The sequence below is a fragment of the Stigmatopora argus genome, chromosome 13 (assembly GCF_051989625.1).
Source record: "Stigmatopora argus isolate UIUO_Sarg chromosome 13, RoL_Sarg_1.0, whole genome shotgun sequence".
Lineage (NCBI taxonomy): Eukaryota > Metazoa > Chordata > Actinopteri > Syngnathiformes > Syngnathidae > Stigmatopora > Stigmatopora argus.
In genome coordinates, this window is record NC_135399.1 from 10449552 (window position 1) to 10475205 (window position 25654).

General features: G+C 40.5%; 1 protein-coding gene across 8 annotated transcripts in view; it reads right to left on the reverse strand.

Moving 5' to 3' along the window:
* The window catches only part of hdac4 (histone deacetylase 4), a 99390-nt gene that overhangs the window by 51353 nt on the left and 22383 nt on the right, over positions 1–25654 (reverse strand). For 4 of the 8 annotated variants that reach the window (XR_013304522.1, XR_013304523.1, XR_013304521.1 and 1 more), the window contains exons 1-17: positions 22140–22306; positions 16313–16501; positions 16078–16223; positions 15123–15273; positions 14643–14763; positions 14380–14498; positions 10758–10886; positions 10583–10689; positions 9852–9971; positions 9207–9423; positions 8395–8606; positions 6450–6689; positions 4261–4450; positions 3919–4052; positions 3506–3608; positions 2462–2508; positions 436–543 (exon numbers count right to left, since the gene is read on the reverse strand). Coding sequence is in view for 2 of the 8 variants with exons in the window: in XM_077616469.1 (XP_077472595.1) it covers positions 436–543; positions 2462–2508; positions 3506–3608; positions 3919–4052; positions 4261–4450; positions 6450–6689; positions 8395–8606; positions 9207–9423; positions 9852–9971; positions 10583–10689; positions 10758–10886; positions 14380–14498; positions 14643–14763; positions 15123–15273; positions 16078–16223; positions 16313–16501; positions 22140–22143 (2337 nt within the window). In the remaining 6 variants the exon portion in view is untranslated. Of the gene's footprint in view, positions 1–435; positions 544–2461; positions 2509–3505; positions 3609–3918; positions 4053–4260; positions 4451–6449; positions 6690–8394; positions 8607–9206; positions 9424–9851; positions 9972–10582; positions 10690–10757; positions 10887–14379; positions 14499–14642; positions 14764–15122; positions 15274–16077; positions 16224–16312; positions 16502–22139; positions 22307–25654 lie in introns of those variants that run through there. The other 4 variants (XR_013304524.1, XM_077616470.1, XR_013304525.1 and 1 more) reach the window with 3 other exon arrangements.

Below are 25654 nucleotides of genomic sequence, written 5' to 3' on the forward strand. Positions count from 1 at the left end.
CGGGAAAGTAAATCATGTGTGCCAACTTTCTGTTTTAGGATCAAATTAAAATGAAGAATATAGATGTATATTAAATGTCCTGATTTTCCCCCTTTTAAATCAATAATTGTAATTTTTTAATATTTTTTTTCTGTGTTTTAAGTTCAAAAATCCTTTTGTAAAATCTAAAAATATATTTAAAAAAGCTAAAATAAACATTGTCTTAGATCTATAAAACAACTCAATATTCAGGGCTTTTAATCCAATTCTTTTAATCCATTTATAAAAAAAATAATTAAATATTATATCTAAAATGGTCCGGCCCACATGAAATCAACGTTAAAGCAGCCCGCGAACCAACCCGAGTTTGACACCCCTGATCTACACATTCGGGCGACGTGGTTTCCTTCATTAACTGAGGCCTCCAAGCACAACTTTATGTGTGAACGTACGAACCTTCAGCTCTCCCGACGCCACTTTGAAGACAAGCTCCACCACGGAGCCAACAGCCAACCGAGCGGCGCTGGATGAATGGACTTCGTTCCAAATGGTGTCGCTGTCCACCTGTCAAAACACACGGCGATACGGTATGGTATAATACATGGAGATGGCATCAAATAACGCACACATGCAGTACAAACACTCGACCGAAACAGATTGCAAACAAAAACATGCTTGATGATGTCTATAGCCTCCATCAGGAAGTGCTGAGAGATAAACATGGATAGAGGGAACTGGCAGAGGAAAAGAGGAATTTTGATTTGTGTGTCATTGTGTTTGGACATTACACACAAACACATGTGAGGTGCTTAATGCCAGAGTTCTGCTGCGGCTTTCAAATATAAACTCAAAGCGTTCCACCGTCAATACGTCAACTGAAGACTGGCAGGCTTCCTTTGTAGATATTAACTATTTTTAGCAAATCAAACACAAATTTAGACAGTTCTACTCAGCACTTTACAATCTGTTTGTATATCAGTCATCTAACAGCTCGTGTTGTACACTCAAAGACCGGTCTCGGTTCAAGGCAAATTTTAACGTACATGGTTTGATCTAAAACACGATTCCCGAAAGTTTTGCTCAGTCTCTTTGTTTAATTTTTAGTCCTGACTTCTAATCAACTAGATCTTGGCTTAATCTCAGTAATTGCTGATTTCGGGTAAGTCATGGTTGACTCTCACTCGACCAAAACACCCCACAAAAACCCAACTTTAGTATTCAGCAATGCATGTTTAGAAAAAAAGGATTTTTTCTCTTCCTATGATTTCTGCGTCAACTAATTCACTAGATTTCTACCACCATCAAGTGACAATGAGTTTAGAATGTCACAAATCCTAAGGGTAAGGAGTAGCCTTAATATTTGTGAGGCTAATGCTTATATACAGATAAATTACTAAAATTATGTTGTGCTAAATTTTCTCAACTTAATCTTGAATGAACATGGCAAAATATTCGTACACTGCAGAATAATCCCAAATAACCTGAATGCAAGGTTAAACATCATCAAACAACCCCTACAAAAATCATTAAATGATCAAACTCTTGGTTGGTGATCAATACAAGAGTTTATAAAAGGAAACATGAAGCTGACTGTTTTCATTTCACCGCAAATGCTCACCGAAAGACAAATATATACAAAATAAAGAAAATGAAAACTGGGAATTACATTCAAGTCACGTTTTGTTCCCTTGAGGCGATGTGCACCAGGTAAAAAAAAAACGTGGGAGCGTGCTGGTATGATGAAATGATGTTTCTCCACAGGCTGACAGCATAATTTCAACCGCTCTTTTCCTCTGTAAGCGAGTGTGTGCATTTTGTATGCATGTGTATGACAGGAAGACAACAATTTAGCCCCATTTGCCGTTATAAAGAGCAGAACTGAGCTCTGGCTCTTATTGTTCCCACCACAGCGAGCCGTAAAGGCCCGCGGGAAGGATGAAGGGAGGGAGGAGGTCAGAAAGGGGAGATGGAGCAAAAAGAGAGAGAGTGGACGAGATTCCGATACACCCCCTCCCAAAAAAAATGAAGATTAATTTAATGCATACACTAATGCAAAGCGAGGACAGACTTTTTAAATTTAGGCAATAAACCAAATTATTCTTCAAGTCATATCCTAATACTCTGCTAGACAAACAAAACACACACGCGTGCACGCACACACCTCGTATGCGCAACACATCTGGTTACAATTACAAACACAGCGGAAAGGCGAGCAACAGCTTTTGTTGCCTCCGGTGCTTGAGAGGCGGTGTTTGTGAGTTGGAATGGAATTATTATTGAGGCAGGGGACACAAGAGTGAGTGGGCACTGCAATTTAAGTAGATTTGTTTATCCTAAAACAAACAAAAATAAATTGGGATATTCGACTGTTTGAGTTGATGTTGTTTTGGAGACTGACTTGTTATAGGACACTTCTTAACCTGATCAATTTTGGGATTTTTTGTAAAATGCGAGATTCATGTATAAGTAGTTAATGACTTACCCCAATGCCTCCACAGGGTAATCTCACAAACATGGGACTAATAGAACCTGGAACAAAGAAAAAAAAGAATAGATTGATGTTCTTATATGTCAATAATAGTGCCCAAATATGTACAAGATAACATGAAACCACAGCCTTTGCTTTAGCAGAATATTTAAATACCAGGGAAAGCTGAAAAAGTCCATGCAATGTTCAAACATCTAGTGATAGTGAAATACCCTAGATAAATGGAAAGCAGGACAAAATTGATTTAAAAAAAAAACAGGCCCTCAAATCTCAATCATTTTTTATTCTGTTTTGCTTATAAGTCCTGTAGATGTTGTTTTTGTGTGTCTTGTTAGGCTAGAGTCAATTTCTTGTGCAAAAGGTGCTGGACAAGAGTTTTTTTTTTGAACCCCTTCTAAATGTAATTCTTCCAAGGTAATAAAAAAATATATATAAAGGAGGAAGATTCACTTTCCTGGTGTTTAAGCCCTAATAATAATAACACATGGCTAAAGAAGAGCGCGGTTTAAGCCAATAAATATGTCCCTGCCTTTGCGTGCAAAATTGCTGCATAGCTAGCAAAACTCTACATTTGACAATGTGATGTGTGGCAGCAGTGAGTAAAAGCATGCAAGGCCACTCCTTGGTTGAAGAAAGGAGGGGTGCTGGGTGAAAAATCACATAAAATGGGGGCTTTTTGGAGACTCACGATTGTGGATGATTGGTCTCATAAAAATGCAAACAAAAAAAACTGCGAGTGTATAAAAAAGAAAACACAAAATGAGGTGTTGACAGCAAGACAAAAGTATCTTTGTGTCATATTATAATATCATCTTATGAAAAAATGCATTCAAATAGCATGGAGTGCCATCCAACTTAGCAATGTGTAAGATTTGCACCTCTTATTACATATTAAATGGCCTAATATTTCAAAAAATATTGAAGCATGTTTTTTTTAAAAGATGATATACTTTTGAGTTTTCCTTTGTTACCTTTCCTCCCTTATTTCTCCCTTTATGATAAATCATTCCATTCAAAAGAAAAAAAAATGTTACTGACAGTCCAATTTCTGCCGCAGTGGGTTTGTTCCATAGAGCAAAACATGAGCTTCTGAGTGGACCGTCTGAAGTTCTTCCAGGGTGGCTTTCCTTCCCCGGATGCACTGGACACCAGAAAGACAGGAAAAAGGAGAAGACGAGAGTCAACGGCTTCTTTCTCCATGTCTATCCACTTCTTAGAAAATAACGTATGATGGTACACAAGAGTATTGAAGCGAACATAGTAATACTTAAAGTTGGGCAGGTGGGCGGTTAGGCAAGGTCTGCTTATGTCATTTGAATTTGAGGAGGGTATTACTAAATCTCCATCTATTAGAAGGCTGAATGCAGAAATGTGAGTTCAAGGCCATTCGGGGTAATAACTGGCGAAACACTCCCCCCTGTTGGAGAAAGTCAATGGAACGGATGCCTTACCTCGCAGTGTCCCCTGAGGCCCGTCTCCTGGAGACGCGACCAGATGCTCTGGATGCGACCCGCGTGTTCTGGGTGGCTGTTTGTATTGCCGCACATACACTGGTGCTTTTGCATCAGTGAGTCGTACACCAGCCCTGATCGGTAAAAACAGCAATAATTCAACGTCAGGGATTTTACATGAGCACGACAGGCACGACAAAATGTGATGACAATAGATGTTCAATAAATTTGATCACTGTGTTCAAAAGGATGACCGTAAATGACACAAAAAAAGGATCATTTAATGGTAGCCCTGTATAAATTGGAAGGAAAAAAAACACTAATGTTTTCTTTTCAACAGACCTGTAGTGAAGCGAGGCTTGACCACCGGCTCGGGCACCATCATGGGGAAGGAGGACGAGGCCGGAGACGACTGCGCCCTGGAGAGCGGACGGTGGGCCGCCATGTTGACCGACAACCCGGCCGCTTCCATCGACGCCCGGTAACTCCGCAATTGCTGAATACGCTGTTGCTCCAACAGCAGGGCCTGCTGCTTTCACGTGATACACAAAATCATACAAAACCTGTTAAAGTGAGGCACAGTCATCCACATAATTACGCCCATAATTAGCATTTTACCATCAAGTGACCAAAGAATGATTTTTTTTTTCTAGGAAGACTTAACTATTAATTAAAAAATACTTTTCCACATGGCCACCATTTCACCTTCTTGTGAACTTCAGACAGAACCTTCTCTGATATCGTGCTCTTTATGTAACACTCTGTTATGCCACAAGATGGTGATAAATCTGTGGTTGGTTTTTGGGAGGCAGGCATATTCGAGCCCCCCCAATTGCAACAACCAGAACTGAAAACCTGCGTATTTATTTTAAAGGACGTAAAGTGACACTACAGTGGAAATAAAACATTTGATCCCTTAATCGCTGCCGACCCACTCAGTCAAAACGGATTGGACTAGGTCCAAAAGGGGAGATGCTCTAGCACCATCAATATTGGCTGTGTACCTGCCTGGCTGAGACAAAAATGAGTTTAAAATTAGATTCAATTTTTTTTAGCTGTACTTGACTCTATATTTAATATTTTACTATTAATATAAGGTATGAATATTTATAAAAATAAATCAAAGTATTAATATAATGTATATTTCATACCTGTCAACCTCTGCCGATAACTGCCCTTATAAATGATTATGATTCCCCTTACAAACCCCCAAAAAACCTTACAAACACCGTACGACTCGTACGGTGTTTGTAAGGTTTTTTGGGGGTTTGTAAGGGGAATCATAATCATTTATAAGGGCAGTTATCGGCAGAGGTTGACAGGTATGATATTTGGTCAATCCCTGCTTTCTTCTTTAGACTTTCTGTCATGAAAGAATGGGGAGGGCAAACTCTCCCTTTTGCCACTAGATGACGCCTTGAGTACAAATTCCAAAAGTGAGATTCCAGATGGCGACTTCTAAACTTGATGTATGAGGTTGAAAGAACACATTTGAAAAAGTTGTTGGAAAAGCAGGCAGTTCCAAAGAACACAAACTGTGAATTTGGTGCAAATTCAATGCAAGCTGCTTTAACACTGAAAATAAATCATCGGTGTGGTTGAGCAGCATTCAGACTACTATTAGAATACACTTGCTCCTATTACTGTATAAGGCACTGCACTGAAACATTAGCCAATATCGTGGCATGCCAGGATGCTCTTTCCACTCCGCGGGTCGTCAACCGCTGGTGTGTTGCCATCCCGATAGGCGTGTCCGCTTACACTATGGGCGCCACGGCGACAGCCAGAGCAGCGTCTGATTGGATTTGGCTGAGGGTGGGCGAGACAGGAACCGATCGCATCGTTCTGACTGCGTTAAAAGAGAGTGCCTGCTAAATGGGAAAACGTTATCGCGGGGGTTTTACAATCTGTTATTGTGCTTATAAAATCATCTCTAATATTAAAAGCACAATTATAAAGGTGGAAAGATGTTTGGCACGTCCGCCTCACAGTTCTGAGATCGAGGGTTCAATACCTAGTGGTTTCCGACCTTCCCGTGTGGAGTTTGCATGTCCTCCCCGTGCATGTGTGGTTTTTCTCGGGGTACGCCAGTTTACTCCCAAATCCCAAAAGATGCATGGTAGGCTCTAAATTGTCCCTATGTCTGTCTCTATGCGCCCTGTGATTGGCCGGCAACGAAATCAGGGTGTCCCCGGCCCGAGATGTCCAATCCATTTGAATTGGCAAGGCTGCCAGCTCTCCCAGTTCAAATGGATTGCTCCTCCATCGCTGTCAATGGCTACTGCCGAGTTGAACGTGATGGATCACACCGTGCGGCTCTCTTACGTAATATTATCGGGCAAAGAAATGTCCAGAAAAAGTGTGTGATTGCGGTGCCTTATTGTCCATCTGTCATGGCTGTCTAGTTGCTCCCACTGACTTCCTTTATGAAAAAATAATCACTCCAACATTCAGCAGTGGGAAGTGAGAGAGAAAGAAAAGCCTCAGTATTACACAACCAGACCGAGTAGATTTAAACTAGTAGGTCTTACTTGTCGGAAGAGCAGCTCCTGCTCAGCCTGCTTGTCCTCCTGTTCATGAGGGTCAAGAGGCTCCTGCTTGATGGCAACGGAGGAAGAGGACGGAGAGGAAGATAGCGAGGAAGAGGACGAGAGCGCCTGGTGCTCCCTGAGCTCCTCTTCCGTCTCCTCGGGGTGACTCTGGTGTTGCCTCGACGACACGGACGGAGGCGAGCAACCGGCTGAGTTCTGTTCGCCCGGTTTAGACATCATCTGAACAGGGGAAAAAAATGCAGGAAGTTAAAGCAAAAAGGGGAGCGCTTTATGATATTTACCAAAAAGCAGCAGTCTGACAAATATAGTTAATGAGTTTTCAAAAAATTGGACTCTTAGCTAAAATAACTGTATAGATTTGCCTCAATTAAGCTTAATGCTAACAAACAGTGCAACACAATTGAAAAATTGCATTGCTGTCAAGGTTTTAAAGTTAAGGTAATTGAACATAAATCAAAAAGAAATGACAAAGTTGTGATGTTAAAGTTACCATCTTTAAAACGTTGAATTTTTAGATTAATCAATCACAGCACCATATCTAATCCAGCATATATTTGAGAGCACTGTTGTTCTTGTGAATAGATTTACAGTAATTCATGACATTAAATTGATTAAATTGCAAACTGACGGCACTACATACAATATGTATATGAAAGCACTATTACGTATACAAATTCTAAAGCCGAATAAATGGCGAATACTGCGTTCTGTAGTGTTTAGTGCAGTGATGGCTTGAGGAAAAAAGGAGTCTCTGAGAAAAATTAGCGGCAAGGACAAATGATTAAAGAACTTTACCTGTTATTTCACCACTAATAATGACAAACAAGCTAAAACATTCGTTATCAACCAAAGCAGACATGTTGTCAGAACTTGTTTGTTTCACGAGAGAATGTCTGTGTTCTGTTTTAAATTATGTATGGCTAACATGTCTGGGCCTGTGAGAAAGGAAAAACACTGAGCAAACCATATCAGGGCTCGCGGAAAAGACACAAGAGGAAGTAGGCGGAAAGAGATTTTGTTTAAAGAGCCTTTTACGCGTTCGAGGCCTTCGACTGTCATCGGGCACCTTGTGTTGGTCAGGAATGGAGAGGATCAGTGTTTGTGCATGGAACACAAACGCTCGCGCAAGCGCGCACACCCGCATAGAAAGACACACACATACACACTTGGCTGGCATATTGCCCAGGGAACAGTTCATTGACGTCAAAGCGCAGGCTCTTGCCTCATCCCCGTCTCTCTTTTCCAAACAAACTCAAAACAGCCTTTTACTCTCGCAACACTGATTCACACTCATCCTTGCCACCTCTGTCTTCTCATTCTCGGCTTTCTCTACCGTCGCTTGACCACCGTGAGTCATTGAACAAGCCAGTTTAACTGAGAAAAGTAAAGTGGAATGATTCGCAATACTCTATATATTTGCATGAACGTACACTGTTTAAGTGTATAATGGACATGTTGAAATGTATTAATCATCCATGGTCTTTTGTGACTAAGCATTTATCAACAATATATGCTAATGTATCCTCCAGGTAATTAGCCCCACACATGGATTCACACAAAACAAGCCGTCCCTCGCCATGAAAGCAGCCATGTCTCATTTACACCTCACACATAGTGTCCATACGCACATCGCAGCACCACACACGCCCACAATGATTACGATGAGTCACGTTTCCTGGAAGCTATACACGGAGGCAGCATCGCTGGGAGAACTGTTGCCGTGGCGACCAAGAGAACACACGCACGCAAGAAACACTAAGGAGACTTATGATTGCCCGCTGTGCATTCTGATATGGAGACATTGGATGTTAAAGGGCTTAAAAAAATCTCCCACAGATAGTCAGAATGGAGTGAGCTAACTACTTCTTTCTATGATGAATTTCCATATTTTTGGGGGACAAATGGTTTAAAATTGCAATTTTACCTTGTTGATAATATGCTGCTGATGCTGAAACTGTTGTTTGTGCTTTTCCAGAAACTGCTGGTGCTGCTGCTGGACCACCAGCTGCTGCAGGGCCTGGGCCTGAGCGCATTGCTGCTGCGGGAGGGGCGCTGACTGGGTTCGACCCAGAGGGTGGTGGCCTCGCGCCAACTTGGAGATAGAAGGCGGCGGGAGCGGAAGGCCATTTAAGCCCACTGCGGGACACATAAGCAAAGGAACAAATGCAAGGCGAGCTACAGAAAGTAGCTAGAAATATGTCCTTTTCATTCATTCATTTCCAAAATGCTTATTCTCATAAAGGTCACAGGGGGTGCTGGAGCCGAGCCCAGCCAACTATGGACACCAGGCGGGGGACACACTGAATCGGTGGCCACCCAATCACAGGGAACAAGGAGATGAACAATATAGAGGCAAAGGGCTCATTTAAAGTGTTTAACCAGCCTACCCTGCATGTTTTGGGAATGTGGGAAGAAACTGGAGTACCTGGAGAAAACCCACCCAAACCCGGGAAAAACATGCCAACTCCGCACAGTGAGGACACACCCACCTGGGATTGAACCTGCGACCTTAGAAATGTAAAGCTAATGTGCTAGCCACTCCTACACCGGGCCGCCTGTCTTTTTCATATTTTGGAAAATATTTTCAATTGCAGAGGCTGTCCCTCATGTTACTATAATTGTCGAGTCCCATTTCTGTCCACAATCCTAATACTTTCAAACTATTTGAATCCATGCAAGCGACAGTTCAGGGTTAATCCCCGCCGCGAGTACAATTGTACTACAGTGAAGACTGACCCATTGGACTGTGGCTCTGCTCCAACAGCACCATGTGTTGCAGGAGGGGGGCATGGCCAGCTGCGCCGCTGGCTACCCCCTCTCTGTCCAGACCTGAAGATGCCAAGTAGGCAGGCAAGTGGGCAGCCGGCAGGAAAGGGGGAGTTAAAGGAATGCCTTTCTGTAAGGAGGCGGACAGCGCCAGCCGGCTCTCGGCATCTTGATGTCCTGATATTGACTACAAAAAAAGAGAGAGACGCACCGGCAGACGTTGTTGGGACACAAAAGGAAGTCGGATCAGACAAAAGGAAATAAAAGCATTCAACAACCAAAAATTGTTTCTATTAGGGAAACAAAAAAAGCCTGTTTGATAATCATTGAACTGCTATAAAATTGGTTCATAATGGTGTGCAACTAGATTACGAGTATATCTCATTCTGGCTTCCAACTTGGGATGCCACACCTAATCGACGGCTAATCGATTATCAAATGATTCCACAACTATTTTCTCAATCTCTCATTAGGACCTACAATTTGATTAAAATTTTATCTTGGCGATCAACAATGCACATGATTTACTTTTGCGGGCCACAAAAAAATGAAGAGGTGGCCGGTTTGAGTTTAACAGCTATGAGGTAGACACGTGGTGTTGATGAGACTACTCACAGTGTTTCCCGGGCACGTCGCTGGCAGTCCCAGAGTAATGTTGGGTAGCGAAGGGGACGTGTAAAGTGAGAGATGGCTGACAGAACCGTCCCTGGAAACTAGACGCTGAAGCAAGGAGGTCTGAATGGACACACACACAAACACATGGACGCTTTTGGCACTCATCTTCCTATCAAGATTCACTATTGTCTCGTGATCCCATCCCAACAAGAACCATCTGCCATATGGGCCCTCAAGCATTGTGTATACAGTGCGAATTAATGTAAATCACAAAAAATGGCTATATTGTTATCGGAAAATCAAACGGATTAACAGTCAACAGGCATTCATCAGCTTAGAAAGAAGTCAAAAGTCCAAATACGAAAGGTGCATTCAGAAATCTTGTTGAATTAGTGTAGTCATTTTGGTCTGTGCAAATATGGCTTCATGTGCAATTGACTGTACTACTACGGGAGATCTTGGAAGTTTTCTTGGATTTCTTTATTCTGGTAAGCTAAGCGTTGCTTTGGTTAATTTAAATGATGGTAAATTTATTGAACTGGCTTTGACATCTCTAGACTTTGATTGGATGCTTAAATCCAAAGATTGTTAGGGGGAAAAAAACTTTGGTAGAACATCGTAAAAGTAGAGCCATGCTTGACTATGTGTGTATTTGCGCATTCTTTGTTTGATGGGCAAAATGCCACCCTCTGTAAGCTCGGCAAGTAGTGACACGTAAAAATGGGAGTTACCTCTCCCGGGCTGCTGGAAATGGGAACGCCGTTCTCATGGGGGATGTTACCGGAGCTGTTGTTGGGGGAGCTGGGACCTGAACCGGGGGCGCTGCTGCATGCAGAGTCTGACAGGAAGACCGAGCGGTTAGAACTTTATTGAAATTGCAACTTTTCAAGGGCATTCGCTGCTCACCGGCAATATCAAGGGAACGTTTTTTGGCGGTGGGGACGGGGCCATCTTTCCTACGGAGGAGAGGGCTGCTCCGGCGCTCCGTCACCTTCTGCTTTAATCGCGAGCGAAGCTTCAAGTTGGGTTCCGAGGCTGGAAAGAACAAGAGAAACGAATTAAACAAAGACGATCAATCCGGAAAAGGTTTATGCCCGCTTCCAAATGCCCCTTAAGTGACACTCAAATGGCCTCATGTTGAGGTTAAGTGCATGACTCAGCCTTCGGTAGTTTAGGAAAAAAGACTCTATTGGGCTACTGTAGAGCTTAAATGGTGGATGCTGGCCAGTCTTGCCTTTTTTCCCTTCACTGTCAGAAAACTCCAAACAGAAGGCGCTTTCTTCTCTTGCAGTGATTTCCTTCTGGTTCATTACTTGACTTGGGAGGTTTAAAAAACGCTTGACCTTAAAGCTCTTCCCACAGCCTTGTATCTCGTAGGTCCTACTGTATTCAGAAAAGGCTCTTTTGACTCATATATGAAAGCTATCCATGGATTTTTTTTTTCATCTGGCTTCAAATTCAACCTGATTCTTCTAGGCAAAGACTCTCCTAAGTGGGAGTACTGTAAAGGAGTTTGTGATAGCATTGGGAAACTTTGGTACGACGTTGATTCCAAATGTATCTAAATACATGAGTTACGATTCGATGCAAAAATGAAAACGCAATGGTTTGATGAGAATTGGGTCCAGTTTGGAGGCAATATAATTTCAAACAACACACCGATTGATTGGCAAAGAGAGATGGCTTGAGAGTGGATTGGAGAGGAAAGAGTCAAGGTTCAATTTGTGCACCCTCAGCAATAAAGGACTAGACAAAGTGGACTGGGTACAAAAATGGAGTGCCAAAAAAAACGACAGAAAGAGAAGTGGAGGATTAAAGTGAGGTGGAGGGAGCCGCGAGCACGTTGGTCTCAGGGCACGGTGACTTTGACGGTTGTTAATGCCGACTGGGCAAAAGCGGAAGCCGCTCGCTCACTCTGTGGCCCAGACTGTTGTACTGCTGACATTGGCTCTTTTACACACCTCCATTCTACTGAAGCGCTAATTCTCAACCTCTCTCTTGCCCTTGGCATAACTTTCCCTCTTCATTTTTGTTTTTCAATCTCAGCAATACTTTTTCTAAAAATAACACATGTAGCAAATGCATCGTTTTCTACATTATTTCAAGTTGGGTGTAAAATTCCTTAGCTTAATGCCTTTTTTAATGACAACAACTAGTCTTCTCAATGATGAGTAGAGACATTTGTAAGTAGAGGTACCAATGTACTACTTTCAAATCTGCTCTTCACACAACAAAATCTTAATCAAAATAAAATGTTCATCTCATAAAGTGGATTATACCAATTCCAAGAGAAATGCACTTCAGACTAAAAGAACATTTCAATACATTTCCACTTTATAATAATTTGACATTGATGAGATGATTAGATCCTTAATAGCACCACATCGGAGTGGAGAAAATTGTTTCCATTAGGCAAAACATATTGACCAGTTTGTTTGGGGAAAAAAAGCCCTCCCTTCGCTACCGGAGTCACGCAGGTTGTTCAAAGAAGCAAAGCAGCAAAATGAGTACTAATCAATAGTTTTGCTGTAACTCATGAGTCCAATTCCTGGAAATATCAGCATTGTGTATTGCATTGATTTCGACCACCTTGATTTCTTCAAGCAATTTGGAGGCAAACAAGCCAACTAAAGCCAATCTGCCGCCTAATCACCTTGTTGTTGTTCTAATTTTATATAACCATTTCTTCAAAACCAACAATTAGGGACCGAGCCACAACTCCTGTGGGTGTGCATCGTTGTTGTAAACAAAAGCTGGCTGACATTTTTCCCTCTGATGACAACTAAGTAGGTCTTCTTATGACCTGACATTGTTCAAAATGAACTGCATCCATTACTTTCTGATTACAAAACCCATTATGGTTAAAAAAAACTGTGGTGGGTGGAGAAAGAAAAAAAAAGTGGGTTTTTTTCTTCCTTATTTACATAATAAATAATCAAATTAAAGAGAATAATGCCCAAGTGCACCATTTTGCATATTTCGAAAGGAATTATCAGCATGCTTAAAGGCATACAATAGAGATGTAAAATATGTAGTATAAATTACTATTAAAGTACTTCTATAAATAAATGGATGAATGATTAGCATGATGTTGGCTGCTCAATTTGAAGTGCTTTTCTGTTATAAAATATACAATACAAAGAATAGACGGTTCTGCAAATACAGGAAAGATTTGCGTTACAAAGGTGGCACAAAGTTAATAAACCAATCAGGATCAGGTTGTTGCTGATTTTTGAGTGTAAGGGAAGTATAATGTCAAAATGCAATGAAAGAAAATTTTGAAACTAAGTGTGCACATGAATGTGTGCTCGACAATGACCGAGAGCGTTGCATTGTCCACGTGGGCCAAACAGACTTCCTGGAAGTGCATTGAAAGTGTCTCTGTGTTTGCTCAGAGCCAGTATAGCAAAGCCTCTCACAGCTTTTGAACAATGCGTGCCTGTTGCCCTTTGCTGCATGTCTGAGCTCACCAGACAGAAAATAATTTTCAGCATATCTATAATTCATGTGGACGTCACTAAAATGGGTCACCCGCCCAAAACAAAAAAAGACGTCATGCGTGACAGCGGCGCTCGTCAGACGAGCGTATAACTGTGGCGCCCTCTGTTCCTCACTTCCTGTTGAAGACAATTCAACCCGCTGCCTATTTGATCTGATCTTGATGCATTTGTCATGTGACCGTTTCATGTATAGTAAATGTCTTTAAGCATAATTTAGACAAATAAAGCAAACCTTTGAAAGTCACTCTTCTATAAATATGTCATTTTGTTTACTTAGATGGCAAAGTCCAGAGGTCAGTTGACCTTGGGCCAAATGTTCTCTTAACAATTCAATAGCAGGGCAAAATGACACTTATTAGAAAAAAAAATGTTTGCTCCCCATATATATACTGTTGTATTGTTGTATTTTTAAAACAAAACTTTTTTTTTCATTCTTAGTGTTGTAAACCTCAAATTAGTCTAGAAATAAGGCACCCAAATGGTTTAAAACATCAGTTTTACTACCATGAGTGATCTGTGAGAAGCAGCAAGTAAGTCAAATTAGTTTCCTGTCTTTGCTTTAAACATTTAAAATGGAATCCAAGCAAGTTGAGGATAGGAGTGGAAAAAAATAACCTTAACACATACCAAAGTGTCAAAACAGACAATTACTTGAATTAAGTTGCGTAATCTGATCACACTTAATGAAGTACATCAGACATCAAAGCAGCATCTTTCAAAAAGGCAAGGACTGATTTGTCCAAACATGGATGAAAAGCAGGGTTGGGCAATATGGTCTAAAAATAAACCATCCTGTATGAATTGAATGGAATTGAAATCTTTTATTGTCATTATACAAGTATGACGAGATTTAAATGACGTTGATTTAAAAGAATAAAATCATCGCTTTTTGAAAAATAATTCATCTGATTAGCCTCATGTGAGGTGCTCCATTGTAATTGCTTTTCTGCTGTATTATGTCATTGTCAATTACTGGGAGACTTTTGTTATTTGGCCTATCTAATGCAAAAAGAAGGAGTTCACATTACCTGTTTTGCGTAGTGGAAAGTCGTCTCTGGAATCGTACGTGCCCAGCACTGCTTGCTGATAGGCTGACATTATGGCTTGAGGAGGGGAGCTTTGATCCAGAGAACTGTGTTGGGTTTTCCTAAGGAAATGTGATAATATTATAAGATCACTCAGGTTATAGTGCTGTGGTTTTCAAAATGTGGTACAAGCCCAATCAGTTTATTCTGAACAAAGCTCACTAACCGCTGGTGGTTTCCAACATTTGCTGAGCTCTGACACTCACCCGTACCAGTAGCGTGGATCGTTGGGCAGACAGTGGTTTAAGTTTCGCTGAGCCAGCGCTTTCTTCTTGTTCAGGACAAACTCTTGAAGTCGCATCTTCACCTCAGTGCTGGCCACTGCACCTGAGACAAACACAGTGGGGACGTTCACAAAGGAAATCCATTTTGACTGATATAAGCCAACCCTCCCAGTCAATTGGACATCGATGACAAGCCAATATTTATATTTTATTACAGGGAATGTGTGTGCTATATACAATGAATTTGTGCGACAATGGCAGTATTTTGGAGATAGAAATGCTCTTGGACTGGAATCATCATCCCACACTACTAGTTCTCAATAAAATGAGTTTTTGGGTTCAAGCTTCCAGACCGAAAAGTTCTGCTATAAAGTGATTCAAATTTCCCAATAGATGGAACCGGACTACATGCATATAGAAAAACTCTTTGTCAAACGGTAATTTTTCATCTTGTTCACTAACTTTCTTGGCCCCGCTCTTTGTTTTTGAGCTGCAGTAACTTGTGCTCCCGATGCTGCTTCTCCAACTGCTGCTCATTGCGCTGCTGCTCCACCTTTCTTTGATGCTCCAAAAGCTCTTGCTGATGTTTCAGCGTCATCAAATCCTGTTGGTGCTGTTGGAGAGAGAGAGAAAGATTGACTAAACTGAGAAATTACATAACGTGCAGTTGGGGGTCAATGATTTAAGGATTAGGTTTTAGCTTTTTGCTTGAAAATGCCTCGGCATCAGTTGTGGTTATAGCAGTTTGTGTAAGAAAGTGCTTATTTCCGAGTTATTTTGTCTGAAAAATCAATTCAAAGTTCCCCAATAGCCGTCTTTTTTAGAACATGTTGTGTTGTTGTAGGAAAAAGGGTAATTTTGTTTTACTAGAAACACGTTATCTTCTTTATTGGCATGTAAAATACTTTCTGTCGGACTTTCTTTAATGATGTACTTGCAAACCCTGTACTTATGGTCAAGTGAATATTTTTCTACAATTCGATATTATTGGTTTGGACCTGCATCATCTATTATTTTTACGCACTGTTAACCAAGTGGTAAAATAGCATCAGAACAAATCCAATAACTTTCTCGAATTCTTCATTGCGTCTTCTTCACCCTGTGAGAGGTGTGTTGCATTTTGTTATCTCAAAATTTAAAGCCTCGATGTTCATAATATATAGAAGAGCTTCATTTGTGTGTGTCTTTTTTGTTTAAAACTGATTACGTTAACATTTTGCTAGAGATATGAACTGACACTCCACTCACTCACTATATGTGCAAACTTTAACATGGACAGCTGCTTTAAACAATGATAGGCTGATTTTTAATGTAGCGAATGAACATGACGTCGGGGAGATTATAATTCAATAAGGTATAATAGAAAATGAAGCAAAGTGTGTGTTAACTTTAGCGAGACGACAGATGTGATGCTCACCTGGATATGATCATGTAGCTGGGCTTCATGTTGTCTAGACAGCTGTTCATGTTGCCTCTGAAACTCAGCAATAAGTATCTGTCTCTGGAGTTGCTGCTTGTGTTTAAGCGCCACCAGCTCCTGCTGCAGCTGCTGCTCTTGGTGGGCTAAAAATATATATATGTAAAAAAAAAAAAATCAGCTTCTGACCGCACATGAAAAGAGTCCTCGTGGCTCAGAGATCACTAACACTTACTAATGACTGGCCCATTGCCCAGCTCATTAGATGTGGGGCATGTGGTGGAGGTAGGCGGCACAGGGTGTGGCTGGGGGAGTAAACAAGGGGGGCGTTGGTGGTGGTGGTCAACCATCCGCAGGTCCATAGGGAGGATCGATGTGGTCGTGGGGGGCACCTGCGTGGGCAGTGCTGCCGTGCTCACGTCAACTACGGGAGGGAAAAAAGAAGCAAAGGTGAGAAATGAATAGAAACAGACTACAAAGATGGAAAAAGAACCAAACAAGATGAAATTAACTAATGGCATCTTGTCTTCAAAAGACGCCATTAGTTAATTTCATCTTGTTTCGTCACATAACACTTAATCCCTTGACAAATTATTCAAAATACTTGCTTTTAATTTTTCTATGAACATCTGGCAGTTAATAAGTTATTATAAACTCTCAGTTTAAACTGAGAGTTTGAAATAACTTAACTGCCAGATGTTCATAGAAAAATTAAAAGCAAGTATTTTGAATAATTTGTCAAGGGATTAAGTGTTATGTGACGAATCAACAAAATGAAAAATAGCCAGAATGGGCGTCGATACCGCATATTGGATCGCGATATTACTCATTTCTACGTGTAAAATTGTCACACTAGTATTTTTTTCTTACAGTGTTACATAGTCTCAGCACATAAACCAAAAATACATAGTATCTAGAAGAGTCGCATAATGCCCTTTCCATCCGCCTTTTGTGTACTGTAAAAACAGGATCCCAACACGCTCCATTCATTTTCTTATTGACGCAAGCCGACTGTGAGGAGAAGGGAAAAAGAGTCTTGCGCGCACTTGACTTAAGCGATGAAATATGGCAACAGAGAGCAAAAAAACAATCCTGATGTTACATGAATTCTGCGGTGGAGATTTGCTGACACACATGAGGCTTATAGCTTCAGTGTGCGTGCGTGCTTATGTTTTTCACTCTTCAGCAGCTCTCAAGTGCTTTCAAACGGGGATGGCTTTCCCAGAAGTCATGCGGAATAGTGAAAAGCGTCCAACAAACTAAAGTCATGATCAGGTGTTCACCACAACAATGACAAGTCAAATGCCAACCAGCGTGCCATTCAAATGAATGTTGTTTTCTTACAATTAGTGTTTATTGTTCCCTTGAGTGGCGTTTTAGCAGACGGCTTATTCACGTTACGACAAGCAGATGTCCTACAAAGGCGAGAAACGACACAAAAGCAACGTGATGCGCTGTTGATTGTCTCTGTGGGATTTCCGATGAGCAAAATGACTGTTTTGACAGAAGGCGGCATTATATACATTTACTAGCGGACGGCGCAGTGTGAGTTGTCCTTATATCGCTCATTATTGAAGATGAAAGCTGTTGATGATCCAATTTAGATGATGACATAAGTATCCATTTATGTGGGGTACACACTGAACGGGTTGCCAGTCAGCCACAGGGCAGATATTGACAAACAATTAGGGCCCAACTCATTAATCGGTCAATTTAAGTGCTTTTCAAATCAGCAATAATGAGATGATTATTTTGTTATTGTCAAGATTAACACACACCTATCACAACCTATGATAAAGATTTAATTTTAAAAAAATCATTCAAAAATCACCAGATTTTGCTATTTTTTTAGTAAACATAATGGCAAAAAAAGGTATTATATAACAGACAGAATTTAGGTCTGGAATTCTCTGAGAAAAAAAACTGATTACTAATGAAACGATTACTAACCTAAGGGGGAAAACTCCATTTCGGCCGTGGCCTATAGAAAACCACATACAGTCCGATTTGACGAGTGGTCTATTGACATAAGATATGATTTGATAAAAGACACAGTTTGGACTGGTCCACACACAGACATACAATAGACCATGCAACACTGCCAAACTAGACTTAACTGCGCCATAGTATAAAATAACAGTTGCCGATCCAACACAAGCACACTGAGTTCAGCACATCTACTGAGACAAAGCAACATAAAACTGTAGTCACAACCTATAGTATATTGGACTGGATCACTTTTATTGAGCTTCAAACTACGGTGCGATGCCCACTTGGAGCCACTTCGAGCCAAACCTTGCTCGTCAATATCTCCAACCTATTGGCGAGCATCTCTGACCTATCATGATGTCCGTAGCACGCCGGCGTCCAATGATGTGAAGGATGGAGTTGCTGTTACTTGTGACATAGTTGCTAGCGGGCAGTGTTTCAGGGAGGGAGGAAACTTGACACCCCTTCAGCAGGATGGAAAATAGAGAAGAAAGGGTGTGGCAGGAACAGACATGCTGGTGCATCAACGTGCGCTTTACTTGCAAAGGGTGTGCACCAGATCTTGATGCACGCGGTAATCGTTTGGTCTAGGCCCCCAAAATTGAATTGGGGGGAGTAAAAAAAGATTATTCAATTGACTAAATCAGATTTAAAATAATGTAGCTGAATTCACGCATGTTCTTTCTCCATCCACTCAACGTTGGCAAAGGCTTGTTTAGCAAATGCCTCTAAAAGATGTTCCTGTGGTCTCTTTGCTATAAAAAAATGATTTTTTTTGGCTTGAAGAACACTTGGCTAGACACGACATGCTCTGTGCAAATCAGTCACTTTCACCTTATCTGAAGACCCAAAGAGATTCTTGTCTATGAAACTATACTATACCCCCCAAGAGAAAAAGTAGACTGTCTTCACCAGAGCAGGTTCTCTGTGACTTTTTAATGTGACATCTTTTCTCACCATCATGACATTCTATCTACCAGAGCATGCAAATACCACTCCAAGTGTCAGGAGCCTAATTTTGTATGACTTGTCAAAGTATTTCAAACCATTTCTCTCCCTCATTCGATATGACAAGCGAAAAATCCCTGCCTAATCTTGAATATTTACACAAAAAACTGCAATGATTCAGAGCTGTGTATCACTATTATAGAGATCTGCCAATGCAGTGTTTCATTGACAAACTCCATGGAAAAATGACAAAAATACAATGATGTGTAATGACAATCGTATTCAGTCGTGTCCTAGTGGTGTCATGAAATTTGAACACCCCAAAAATTGGACAGGTAAAAAAAAAACATCTATCTGAAAAACACGTGCGCTTTCAAGCACACCTTCGAAATTGTCATGTTTTTCCACTGCTGTACCTTTTATTATCTTCAAAAGCGACAACAACAACAAAATTATCACACTTAGACAGCATTGAAGGATGGATGCTGCGTGTATTTTTTTTCTAAGAGTGAACAAGAGGGACGTGAGATGTCACGTTGCCACCAAGTAAACTAACACATATTCTAGCAAGTACCTTTCAGAGATAGTGTGAATGAATGTTTTTCTTTGTATTGATTGTGTAGTTCAATAATGTTTGGCTTGTAGCAATCCTACCTAAAATACAGGTTTATAAGTATAGGGGTCAGGTGAAACAAAGCATAAATAATATTGCTTAAATCAATCACAGCCAGCCATTTTCAAAGAAGAAAACCTACTACTGCATTTTCGAGGAGTTGACTCATCTTTTAAGGCACACAGAATATTGTGTTATATGACTTTATATACAGCAGTGATTTTCTGTTATGTTAGTACACAGGAGTAGAACATTTTTTTTTCCTGATATGTGTCAGATTCCAAAAATGGAAAGAAAACAGTTATTTGTAAAACTAAGTCAAGCAGAACATCTCTAACAACGCACTGGGCATCTATTTAAATTCTCAAAAGTACCGAAAAATAAAACACACTTTAGGAAGGGTTTTCTGAGAAAAACTATCAAATCTTTCGCAATGCACAATTCAATTCAAATGTGTGTAATGTAACTCAGTTACTTACTGTTGTATTTGTCACACTGCTAACTACCACAACATATATTCTATCAATCCTTTTTGAATGTAAAACACTTGACTTTCCATCATCCTTTTAGAAAAACAGCAGAATTACGCATTGTCACTCATTATCCCCAAATCCAAGAAGCAATGCGCTCAAAGAGCAACAAGTTGCCAAATCACAAAAACCACTAAATCCTGGTAAATTTAAATTTGAAATACCAATACTATGCTATATGTATATGTTTATACAATCTAATTCGAATCAACATAATTACTCCTTGAATTCTTGAATCAATCCGCCAAACATAATCACTTGATAAGGGGTTAATTGGCGGCGGGGGAAATTAATCACTACTTAATCAACCTTTTTAGTAGCTGACCCAGTAGCTTATCCTCACACAAAGCCTTGGAGAGCCAGTCAAACCAATAGTGTTTTCCAGAGTGAAACCTTGAAAAAAAACATCAATCAAAACAAGATGTGTGTTCATCCAAAACTGGTCACCTTGGACCTCAGGTCGGCTCGACCTACCTCTGAACGAGTCTTTACGCATCCCTAAGAGTCATAGCCAGTGTGTTTTGTAGGGCGGAGAGCTGTGTGTTGTCCACGGACAAACACAAGAATACCCCACCACGCAGTGGGGAGCCTTCACCTGCGAGCTAATTAATACCGCTGACAAGGATGTTGTGGTGTCACACAGACATTCTTGAACTTGGACAGTGTGAGTACAAATAGCTGATGTGGGCTGTCCTAAATGTTTGCTTCCACACACACACAAAAAAGGGAAAGTATCAAACAAACTCCTGTTTGGCATTAAATCTGAATCAGGTATCCCCTGATTATATTTTTTACCTGTAAAAGTGATGATTCAGTGCCAACCTTCCCAGGAAAAATGGCAGATTATTGTCGTCAAAGGTAGCCCATGCGTAACGCTTGTTTACAATCTTGGAATTCACAGGATTCTTCTCAGGAGAGTGCTTTTCTTCGCCTGTCACCTAGTGCTTGCCCTGCGGGTTTAAGCTGTGGTTCAATACTTCTATTGTGATTAGGTTCTATTTAAAGCACATGGATGTGAACTGAAATGAATTCAAGCAACAACAACAAAAATTCATACAATTTTCTGTACTAGAGAGTATATGAACCACAATTTACAATTGCGTTCATACTTGGAGAATTTAGAGTTGGCAATTGAACTAAGCTCACTTTTAGAGAAAAAAGTCAAGTCGATAACTTCATTTTTCTCTCACCTGTCTTAATCAACATTTGTCATCAAAACAAAAACAAACAAAACCCTCAAAAGAAGAAGTTTGCAACTAGTTTGAGCAGACAAAGCAAACAACATCATGCACACGGAAATCAGACATTTCAAGGAACCTAATGTCATCACTTACCCCAACACACAAACTCTAGGATCAAACCCTGAACAGAGAACCATGAACCAACATGTTACTCACTCTTGACACAAGGAACCATACAGATCATTTTTCTTCAACTTTTTCATTAGGCAGTGCTGCGCTGAAAAAGCAGAGGCGTTTCTTACGACCGATTAATAACCTAAAACTTCAACAAGCGTGCACGCGCACGTTATCCTGCCTGACCGTGAACACAATAAGCTTCGGGGAGGCACAGATGCAACCTCTGCCATCTGTTCCATTCAGTTAAATGCCATGCTGTGTAAGAGTCTCTGTACATCAGTACCATTCAATAAACACTGTCACTACTCAAGGCTGCCTGCACACCCACGCAGCAAATTAACATGTACACACAGCAACTCATCCAAAGCGAGAGAGGGAGAGAGAAAGAGAGAGAGAGAGAGGGAGGGAGAAGGAGAGAGGGTGAGGGAGAGAGGTGGAGAGAGAGAGAGAAAACAGTGCTACAACAACAAACACAATAATGCCGAGATAATCAGCAGAACACAGACTGAAGGTACATTTACTGCAGTGCAATGCAAACAAGTGAATCAGAAGGAACAGGGACGCCGGAGCAAGTATTCCCAACACACTTCCAATCCATACACAACAATAAAAAGAGCTGTTTACCCATCAGTTGAGCTTTGATGTCCACTAGGAGCAATGTGAGTGTTTTTATGTGAGCCCCCAACGCCACTTGAAAAAAGTGAGCTGGGAAGTCCAGCAAAGAAAAACACAGCAGGCAAATGTTCGTTTTCCTTTCGGGAAGAGAGAGAGTGTCTCTCGCCTGTCTCCGTTTTCCCTCACTGACGCGCTCGCCTCCGGCTGCCTAGCTGCCCCTCCCTCCGATGCTGAGGTCCCCTCCCACTTTATCCCACTCCTTCTCCCTTTCTATCTCTCTCACCTCTTTGCATCCAGGCATGTTTTCTCAGGGAGTCACTTTCTGCTTTCTCGCCTGTCAGATTTGACCCATGTAGCTTTTATTTCATTTTTGTCTTTTTAACTCGGAGGTGCTTTATATCAAGTAGACTCACACTTGCAGTGTCGTTGATTCCAAACAAGTTTTTGGCTGGCTAAAGCCCTCCTACACACCAGCAGTCCAACAGTTTTTTTGAAGATAACTTGATGATGATGGTTGAGAGAATTTACCACTCTTCCTAAAGTTTTAAATGGACACAGAATGGGATTTAAAAAGTCCACACACCCCTAATGAAATGCGAGCTTTTTGCCATGTACAAAATGAAAAAAAATTAAGCTTTTTTCGCACTTAATGTGATCTACAGTAGAGCCTGTACATTTATAAAAAAAAAAGTCAATGTCACAATGCCAATCCATCAATTTATTGTGCAGATAATAACAAATAAGGGAGTGCATTCTTATCCTTATCCCCATTTAGAAGCGTGTGCACACTTGTGCAACCATGTTATATCAGGCATTTGTTTGATCTTACACACTAAATCTGTGTGTAGTTGTAATGTGTGCATCTGCGTTGGGCACAAAGTGCATGGCCGCATGTGTTTTTACATCTATTTTTGAAGTGCTGCAGAGAATCCCGGAAGCCGGCTTTTCTACAATTGCTAAACACACACACAAACACCTGGCATCGTTAAAAAGGACCCGTTATCAGCATGATGTACGCGACTGACGTCAAAGTCTTACCTAAGCTCCATGACCCTGATAAGGGCCAATGCTATTTAGCGGTCCAAAATCATACACAGTCACACACTTCATTTTTAGAAGCGAACTGTCCAGGGAAGGCAATGACCCCAAACAGCAAAATGACTCTGTGGGTAAACATTGGGAAGCATGGTCAAAGATCAGTGGTGAGTATCTCAGTTATACAGTATATGTACCGTATTTTGCGGACTATAAGTTACACCGTTTTGGCTCGGCCTGCGACTAATACTGTGAATTATATGTGTATTTTTTCTTCTCTCTAGAGAGACAGCAGGTTATGTTTTTTTTCTTTGGCTTTAGTAGTTATCAGAAAAACTGTTATACAACCAGATGCCTATTTAGCCTGCTCTCCATTTTCCTATCGTTAAATTGAGGTGTTTTTGTTCTTTGTTTTCTGATCAAATAAAAACGTCCCTCCCAAAAATGCAATTTATACTCCAGTGCGAAATATATTTTTTCTTCTTTGTTGTGTATTCCTTGGCTATTGCAACATACACAGATGTGACTTATAGTTAAAAAAATAGTATACAGAGAGAGGGTGGTGGTATGGTAGTGAGAGGGTGAGAGAGAACTCTGATATGCATTTGGTTTTATGACAATGGCCTAAAAAAAAAATTATGAGCAAATATTGGCTCCACTTTGTTACAAATTTGCATGACCTTACCATGTTTGACCCAATGTACAATAAAAGCATCACATTTAAATTGTATGTCTTTATCCAGGTGAAAAAGAGCCTTTGTTTGCATTTGTCAGCAAGAGAAGCAGACAAGGCGATAAGTGGGCATACCCGAGATAAATATCTCATGTAGTTATCTGCATCTGAGTCGGCAAGCGTGCGTATTCATTCAATAATGCATGTGGCATAATGATTTCAAGGCATGTTCAAGTACACAACGTGGCAGCGGGCAGACAGGACTTATGAATAAATGATGCCAGCATCAGTCTCGTAATGTACACGAGTACAAATAAACACATTGGTGGGTCACAAGTTAGTTTAGCACGTGAAAAATAGGTCGAAAATGTGAACTTTTATTTTCGCCACTTTAAAGGGACCTTCCTCTGTGTGCAGACTGGAATAGGAGGGGTTGGTTTTATTTCATCCAAGTCTCACGAGAACCACATATTGAGACTAAAAACGTGAGATGCAATGTCATTTATTATTAATTTAGGTTATTTATAATACACAAAGAACCTCCCCGCCTTTCCCTGTTACAACGCCATGATTTGTCTTGCTGAGACTCAAAAATAAAAATCCCTCTTTGAGAAGAAATGAGTAACCGACAAACGTCTGATCAACTATTTTACTTAAAAAAATAATCTTTGGAAAATATTACAACATCAATGTGTGAAGGATATCACCATTTGGGCAAAGGAAATTTTCAAAGAAAACCCCTGTCTGTAAATAGAGTTTGGCGCTACAACAAAGTGCAACTCGAAACTCTACCATGCAAAGTCATTCATCAATAACACTCAGAAACTCTGGCATCTTCTCTGGAGTTGAGCTTATCTAAGATGGACTGATGCAAAAGGGAAGTGCTCTGGGGTCAGACAAGTCCACATTTCAAATTGTCTTTGGACATTTTGGCCTGGAAGGGACGTATCGCAAACTACAAATATATTAGTCTCATATTGTTGAATGTTGGCTTTTCTGTCAATATAGCAGTTCACATGCAAGCCCTTCAATACAATGTGGTAAAATAGCAGCCCATAACAGCCAGTAGAGAGCTAGGCAAAATAGATTTGTTTTGTTCTCGAGCAAGGAACTCCCTTCATTCATATTTTACACGCTCTCCTTTCATGGTAATGCCTTCTGGGGCCTTTGCCGAGATCGTAATAGACAAAAAGCCATTAGCTGTGAGCAATGTTTTTCTCAAATTGGTGCTACCCTCCACCCTGCCTCCGCATTTCTTTATATGCACTAATACATTTTAGAATTTCATGTTTTTCAACTTCAAAAGGTGCAGAAAAAACTCTTTGGCATTTAAGCTTTAAAAAAAGACCAATGCAGACACCCACAGTCATCAAATCTGTAGTTAATGTCTTAACGTCTTGCACAGATTGTCTGTAAAATTTGACTACATATATAAAATTATTACAGTGCTATAATGGCTTATAGATTCCTGAAGATACCATTTGATATAATTGGAGTTTTTCCTGAGAAGAGAAATTTCAGGCAGAAAATATTTGCTCGCAATGTTGATTATGTAGAAAAAAAAGTTTACAATAATTCAATATTTTTTCATTTGCACACCAAACATTATACGTATGTTTGTGAATCATTGTGTGTGTGGTAAGACACTTTGTTCTCATTTTCTTCTTCTAAAAAAACAGTTTTCTATGTCTTGTCTTTAGGCTGAAACCAGCCCATGTTCTTGCTAATTTTAAAAGAAAAAGCCATAAAAAACAACAACACTCTGGTGAACAAAGTGTGTGTAGTCCTGTTTCATGTTGAGGTGTGTGTTTGTGGT